Here is an 8,364-nt window from a genome sequence, read left to right on the forward strand (position 1 = left end):
CCATCTCAGCATTCCAAGGAGCTGGAACCACAGGTGCACACCACCTCGGCTGGCTATTTTTTTGTTTTTATTTTTAATTGTACAGACGAGGTCTCACCAGTTGCCTAGGCTGGTCTCGAACCCCTGGACTTGGGCAATCATCTTGCCTCCGCCTCCCAAAGTGCTGAAATTACAGGCATGAGCCGCCATGACTGGCCAGCAATAAAAGTATTTTTAAATTAAGGTATATACATTGTTTCTAGACATAATGCTGTTGTATACTCAATGTATATTGTGGACATAACTTTGATATGCCCAGGGAAACCAAAAAGTTCATGTGACTTGCTTTATTGCTGTGGTCTGTAATCAAACCTGAAACACCTCCAAGATACAACTGGTTCTGAAACTATTTTAGATAAATGGTTTTTGGATTCCCTGGAACCAGACACTTTCTGAAGAGTAATTTAGGTCAGACCCTTTATGCAAGCTGCTGAAATTTCAAGGTTAGGTAAGACACAATACCCGTCTTCAAGCACATCTCAGTTCTCATTAAGATAGACACATACACTGACCTTACAATATTGTTCATAATTGTTCACAGAGATAATATGTGCAAGATTACACTAGAACAAGAGGCGCCTGGGTTGAGGAGGCTTGGAAGAGATGGTAAAAAAAGCTTGCTGAAGAAGATAACACTCAGACCACAATATTAAGGGTGAACAAATTAATGGTGGGCATTGCAAGCCAAGCCTGAAGCCACAAAAGAGTCTGCCCTCTAAGGCAAAAAACTGGAACAGTGTGAGGGAATGTGGAGGGAGACGATGATTGTTAAAGCTCACGTAAGAAGTTCGGATTGTATTCAGTAGAGGGATTCAGCCTCAAGAGATGAGCAGGGGAGTAACCATCAGTTTCTATGGAGGACAGACTAAAGACAGGCAGAACCAGAGACCAGGACAGTTGCGGATTGCTGCAAAGGTTTGATCAAGAACAGTGAGGAGACGGAGAGGGATGGATTTCAGAGGTATTCATTTATTCTATAAAGTTAACCAGGACATCAAAGGGTTTTGTAAGCTGACTCCAAGTTTTCTAGTTTAGACAACTGTTGAACAGATAATTCACAGATGATAAAAAAAGAGATTTACATAGGAAATAAAAGATGAGAGAATCAGGCATGAGTAAGATCGAGGAACAGGGTGTTGAGAGCAGAGGATGGAACTCTGGGACACACCAACATCTAAGGGGCAGAAGGAGAGCATAAGGGCCTTGGAATTACCCCAAAGCCCGCTCTCTGGGTTTCCGGGCTCAGCTCTACAGAGGAAAGAGGCAGGGAAAGAGGAGGAAAGACTCTCCCTGTGAAAACGCCGCGACACCCGCGACACCCAACACGCAAGCGGACAGCCCGCCGAGCCGGTGACCCGGCAGTGAGCAGGTGTGGCCAGTGTGTGTCATCCGTCACTGCTAAAAGTCTGTCCTTGCAGTCACAGAGCGCTGGGAGGCCTGAGGAGACAGGGAATGGGACAAGATCAACAGCCCGGAAGGGACTTCCACAAAGTATTATGAATCATATCCCACCTGTGGCCGCTCTTTTAAAGATCTGGGCGCCATTAGACACCGACCTCGGCTCTATACCTGTCGTCCAACAAGCCCCATTTGTTGACCCCTCTCAGTCACCCCCGTCTCCGGATTAATGAGCCCGTGGGAACACCGCAGCAGGGAAAGTCGGCCCCGGAAGTCGGCCCCGCCCCCCTCAAGCGGAACCTTACTGTTCTCGGAAGTCCCGCCCATTTCCGCAACGCCAAACCCGATGCCGGAAACACCAGGCCTTAGCCAATAACTTGCTTCCTAGGAAACGTCACCTCTGATCCCCCGAGACTAATCAGAGCGAGAGGGACGAGCTCCTCGCGAGAGGTGAAGTTGAAGCTGCCTCCGCCATCTTGGAGATGGGAGTCGGGCGATGGCTGTGGTCCTTCTGCTAATGCAAACAACAAAACAGGCCCACTAGTCGCCCCCAATAGGCTATCATCACTGTAAGTGTTGGCCAAAGCCACACAAGGAGCGAGGGTGTCAAGCCGCGGGCGGCGACACTGAAAGCAGCTTCATCCGCCTTGTGGGGCGGCAGAAGTGAAGTGCCTGCGGACCGGAAGCATGGTGCAGTCCTGCTCCGCCTACGGCTGCAAGAACCGCTATGACAAGGACAAGCCTGTTTCTTTCCACAAGTGAGTGCCCTACGCGCCTCGCGGGACCGGCCCCGGCTGGGCTGGGGCGCGCGACCGGTTAGGCTGGGGGCGGAGCTAGGCGCGCGTCCGCGTGAGACCTAACGCGGAGGGCGGAACCAGGGCGGGGCCTGGCGCCCCCTCGGGGCGCTTGCTGGGAAGTGGGGGCGTGTCCGGCCGGATCAGCGAGGGAACTGCTTGGGCTTCGCGGCCGTTGTCGGTGTTTCTCGCGTTTCAGGAACCAGCCGTGGGCGCGGGTCTCCTGTGTGGCCTCGGCTGGCGAGTTCCGGCGGGGGCGGTGCCTGGAGGCCCCTGGGATCGTCTGGGTTTCGCCACCCCCGGGAGCGTAGAGAAGCCGGGTTGTATTAACTCCTTAGGAGTAAATCTGAAATACAAGCAAAGCTCTTTGAAAAGACCAGAAAATCCGTTTTCGTTCTTGCTGTGGGTGGGAGTCCAGCATCATGGCAATCAAGGACTGATTTTGACCAGAATGTCAGGGAGGATTTTTAAGCCGATGTCTAGGAACTAGTCTTTAAGGACCCCCAAGTTTTAGAGAAAGCTTCTGCTACTGCCAAGGTGAATCGTTATCTTGCCAGCACTCAGGAGTGATGACGTGGGCAGCAATACCAGGACCGCGACCCAGCGCCTGGTGAAGGTCCTGCGGGAGCTGGACCAGGCCCTCGGAGGAGCCGCCGGGCTCCATGCGCCTTCATCCAGTAGGCAATGAATGCAGCTGAAGGTCCTAGGAGGACAATAGTATTTCGGAAATGGAAGAGAAAACCGCAAAATTCAAATTACTTAATGATAAACGCCTGCGGAATGTGACAAGATGACATTTCATTCAACTAAATTTGCTCTTAAAGCTTTATGTATGCTAGTTTTTCTTTGCAAGAATTCCCGACTGTGCACGGATGATAGCTAAGAAATCAGACCAGCAGTAAATTATATGAATTATTCATAGCTAAATAATTACAAAAGTTTAAATATTGCTTCATTTTTTTGGTGGGGCCGTTGATGTTTCATAGGGCATGTAGATGCTTTTTTTTTTTTTTTCTTTTTTGTGTTGGAGTCTCACTCTTGTCGCCCAGGCTGGAGTGCAGTGACATGCTCACCGCCACCTTAGCGTCATCCTACTGGGCTCAGGTGATCCTTCCGCCTCAGCCTTCTAAGTAGCTGGAACTACAGCACCATGCCCGGCTAATTTTTTGTGATTTTTTTTTTATAGAGATGAGGTCTCACCAAGTTGCACAGGCTGGTCTTGAATCTCCGGGCTCAGGCAGTCCTCTCGCTTTGGCCTCCCAAAGTGCTAGGATTACAGGCTGAGCCACTGTGCCCGGCCGTAGATGCTTTTTTATACGTTAGGTTTCATGTGAGAAGGACCCAAAGAAATAAGAGTACGTAGAGCATAGAGAGATCCCCCGAGTACTGACATTTTCCCTTGGAGAAGGGGCTAGCACGCTTGCAAAATTGAGTTCAGCATATCCTAATATAGCCTCTGGGTCTATTGGAATTTCTGAAAACGTGTACTTTCAAAATGTAGGAGTAGGTCGGGAAATGGTGATGGGATTACATACACTTAGACCCACACCTCCCCACCTCCGTTCTGATGGCAGCCACAGGGAATCTAAAGCTTTGGAAAAAGCTTCATTAGCACTGGAACTAGTTAAGTATGGCATTCACACATCAGAATACTGTGTTTCTGCTGGATTTTAAACAGTGGATTGAATCAAAAGGGCTAAACTGATGCTTATCCCTTAAAGAACAGTTGTAAGAGGAATAGATCTTGAAAGAACCTCAGAATTTTTAGTCCTTGGACCAGAAAGCCCTAGGTACTGAATTTTACCAACAATTGCTGCCATAATTTGTTCTATTACCGACCTTTCCAGCAAGGATTTTCTGAGGGTGCCTCTATGTAGTGGCACTAGAAAGAGGGGCTATCATAAACATCTGTTAGATCTTCACAATAATAAAAGAGTCAGGCTCTAGCATACATAACATGGAAGAGAAACGTGGAACATAGATTTGAAATATCCTTCTTTGTTTTTTCTAATCCCTCCAGTTTACCAATCCTTGACCTGGAAAAGTAAAATCATAATAAGTTTAAACTCTAACTGCGTCTCTTTATCCAGACCTAATGGACACAGTTGGTTAAGAGATAAGTCAAAATGGTTGATTTTATTTATTTATCATATATAATTTTTTTAATTCAAATTTAGCTTATTCATATTTGTCAGACTGATTCTAGGAGAACTAAAATTCTCTTTTGCCCAGTACATAGACATAAATGTGCATTTTTTTGTCTTTATGTGCCGCACACAAAAAAATTACTGGTAAAAATGAATACAGTGTCTGGGTGCAGTGGCTCACACCTGTACTCCCAGCACTTTGGGAGGCCAAGGCAGGAGGATTCCTGAGCCCAGGAGTTTGAGACTAGCCTGGGCAACATAGTGAGATCTTGTCTCTAAAAAACATAAATAATTGAGTAGGGCACAGTGGCATGCACCTGTAGTCTCAGCTACTCAGAACGCTGAGGCAGGAGGATCACCTGAGTCCAAGAGGTTGAGGCTGTGGTGAGCCATAATTATGCCACTGCACCCCAGCCTAGGTGACAGAGTAAGACCTCAACTCAAAATATATATATATATGAATACAGATTTAATCTGTAGTATATATTTTACTTCAATTATTTAGTGTCCTCAGTATTGAAAGTTAAACATTAATAAATTAGATGAACAGACAACTAGAGTTAACCTTTAGTCAAATATTCCCTAGAATGTTAACACCAAAGTTCTTTCCTAAACTGGAAAGTTTGGGTAACTTAATTTTTTATTTTTTAAAATAAGCTCAGAGAACTGAATGATATCTTCTTCTTAGGTTTCCTCTTACTCGACCCAGTCTCTGTAAAAAATGGGAGGCAGCTGTCAGAAGAAAAAACTTTAAACCCACCAAGTATAGCAGTATCTGTTCAGAGCACTTTACTCCAGACTGCTTTAAGAGGGAGTGCAACAACAAGTTACTGAAAGAGAATGCTGTGCCTACGATTTTTCTTTGTACTGAACCACATGACAAGGTAATATGTGTTTTAAAATACTGAATTGTTTTCTATTTATAAAATCAATGTGTTCATTGTGGAAAATTTGGAAAATTTACAGTTAAAATCAAGAAAATAACCTGGATCCTTTCACTTGGAAATAACCATTGTTAACAATGCTGTACTTTTCAAAAACATAAAATGCAGTTTATTAGTAACTTATGTAAAGATCACTGTATATCCCAGCTTGTATATTGATAAGTTTGGGGGTTTTTTAATCAATACAGTTGAAAGCATTTTTAAAAAATACTTAGTATTTAATTAAATCTAATGAATCATTTTATCTCTTTTTTGTTTTCCTCTTCTACTTCAGATAGAAAAGTTTAATTAAAACTGAAATGATTTTTCTCATTTTGGGATGTTTCTATACCATGAATTCACAAAAAAAGTCAATATTTCTTAAATTCCACAGATTAGTTCTTTTAAACTCTTGTTTCAGTTACTAAATTCACACATACTCTGTATTATTGTTTTAGAAGGAAGATCTTCTGGAGCCACAGGAACAGCTTCCTCCGCCTCCTCTAACACCTCCCATTTCCCAGGTAGATGCTGCTATTGGATTACTAATGCCACCTCTCCAGACCCCTGATAATCTTTCAGTTTTCTGTGACCACAACTATACTGTGGAGGATACAATGCACCAGAGGAAGAGGATTCATCAGCTAGAGCAGCAAGTTGAAAAACTCAGAAAGAAACTCAAGACTGCACAGCAGCGATGCAGGAGACAAGAACGGCAGCTTGAGAAGCTGAAGGAGGTTGTACACTTCCAGAAAGAGAAAGACGACACATCAGAAAGAGGTTATGTGATTCTACCCAATGACTACTTTGAAATAGTCGAAGTACCAGCATAAAAAAACGAAATGTATATTGATTTTTAATGGGGCAATACCACATATCCTCTCCTATCCTTCTAGAAAGGAGTTTCATTTGGAAAAAACCACACTTGATTACTAATATAAAAACAGTTCAGAATATTTTTTTAAAAAATAAATTCGATATATACTGTAAAATTATACAATTTTTTGTTTGTGATTTCAGGGTTTTTACATTTTAACAAAATATTTTAAAAGTTATAAACTAACCTCAGACCTCCAGTGTAAGTTGGTTTCAAGATTGAGTGTTTTTGTTTTTTTAATATTTATAGAAATTATGTAAACATAAAAGTAATGAGAATGATGCAGTAAGGATGTTAAGTTTAAACTGTTTATTGAGGGAACTTCATTATGTTGTAAATCATCAGTATGGGTCAGATCATGGACAAACTTCTCAGAATATATCATATATTCAAACTTCTCAGAATATATATATACAGTTAAACTCTCTTACATGTAAAGTCAGAAGTTTCGTTTATTTTTCTGAATCAGTTAACAAGGATAAATTGGCAAGACAACACTTAAAAAAAGATTTGGTTGTCTTCAGAGCAGAAAATGAAGAGTCAGTCTTTATCTAATCTACTAACTTTATAAGGAGTAGATTTTTTTTAAAGGTGGGCTCTATTTGTCCCCCACTGTCAAGTATTGTAAACTAGTATTTGCAGTGGAAGAAATATTCTTCAATAAATAAAGCAAGGCATTTTATCAATGAAGTAATTAAAATTGGGGCCTGATCCGTGATATGCATTTTTCTCTCATCACTCTCTAGTTAAAGGACATCCATTCCCCATCTGTAGTTATATCTGCATCCAATCTCTCACAAAAGTGTTATGTTAGTAGAGCTTGATTTATATCATAATATGGTAGTCTTACACTTGACTGATTAATTTTGGTCAAGGCATCATAAAAATATTATTTCCTCACTATGAACACAAGTTAGAAATTATCTCACATTTACTTAAATGAGTGATTTATATTCCAAAGCAACCTAATATGTAATGTTTACTTTAATGAATGTTGAGATTTAAACACTGAGGTTTCTATTTAAACTGTGAGTTGCGTTCTGACTTTATGAGAAATTTTACATATATTTGTAATGAAAATATGTTCTGAGTAAACAAATATTGCTATAGGAATTATCTACTTAGATTTAGAATAACTGATCCAACTATAATAATTACTTTTATATTTGAAATTACACTGAGATAGTTGAAGAGTAATAGATCTTTCAAGACAGTATTAAAGATATAAAACAATAATGTTCAAAAGTGTCTTTGTAGATCTGGTTTTTATTGTCATTCATTGCCAAGCTGCCAGTGGGTAGCAGTTTGATTTGTAGAGAGTCAATGTTTAGTGAAACAGTATCTCAAAAATAGAAGTAATGATTAGAAGATTACTTAATTACATGTCAGATAACATCACTTAGAACTAACTCTAGTGAATCAGAGGACTTTTACTGGTTATGCAGTCATGGAACTCATAACTGTTTTAAGAAATGGCCGGGCCGTGGTGGCTCAAGCCTATAATCCCAGCACTTTGGGAGGCCGAGGTGAAGGGACTGCCTGAGCCCATGGGTTCAAGAACAGCCTGGGCAACTTGGCGAGATCTCATCACTACAATAAAATCAAAAAATTAGCTGAGCGTGGTAGCGTGCATCTGTAGTTCCAGCTACTTGGAAGGCTGAGATGGAAGGATCGCCTGAGACCAGCAGGTTGATGCTGGGGTGGCCATGGGTGTGCTACAGCACTCCTGCCTGGGCAACGGAGTGAGACTCCAATTCCAAAAAAAGAAAAAAGAAGCTATAGAGTGTTCAAGTAGCTTGTTTTTGCATTTCATCTCTCTAGCAATTTCTGGATGATATATGGATAAATATTTTGAAAAGTGTAACTCTTCACTTTAAAATGTCCCCTGCATAAAAGACAAATCACTACGTGTCCCCAAAACCAAGAATCCAGGTTAAATTATAAAAGTGGTAATTGCCTTTGGGATGCTGAGGTGAGTGGATTGCCTGAGCCCGCAGGTTCGAGACCCACCTGAGCAGTGAGACCTCATCTCTACAATAAATCAAAAAATCAGCCAGGCATGGTAGCGCATGCCTGTAATTCCGGCTACTCAGAAGGCTGAGGAGGTGGCCACTGCATTCCAGTCTGGGCGACAGAGTGAGACTCCAACTCAAAAAAAAAATAAATAAATAAATAAATAAATAAAA

General features: G+C 42.0%; 1 protein-coding gene across 1 annotated transcript; it reads left to right on the plus strand.

Annotated features, from left to right (window-relative positions):
* Positions 1-1,863: 1,863 nt before the first annotated feature.
* On the plus strand, positions 1,864-6,456 carry THAP1 (THAP domain containing 1). The gene is made up of 3 exons (XM_008059880.2): positions 1,864-2,195; positions 5,067-5,262; positions 5,760-6,456. The coding sequence occupies exons 1-3, from the start codon at positions 2,125-2,127 to the stop codon at positions 6,132-6,134; spliced, it is 642 nt and encodes a 213-aa protein (XP_008058071.1). The 5' UTR covers positions 1,864-2,124; the 3' UTR covers positions 6,135-6,456.
* The last annotated feature ends 1,908 nt before the right edge of the window (positions 6,457-8,364 follow it).

Source organism: Carlito syrichta, unplaced genomic scaffold (genome assembly GCF_000164805.1).
Source record: "Carlito syrichta isolate Samal-C Ts95f unplaced genomic scaffold, Tarsius_syrichta-2.0.1 Scaffold304409, whole genome shotgun sequence".
NCBI classification, from domain to species: Eukaryota; Metazoa; Chordata; class Mammalia; order Primates; family Tarsiidae; genus Carlito; species Carlito syrichta.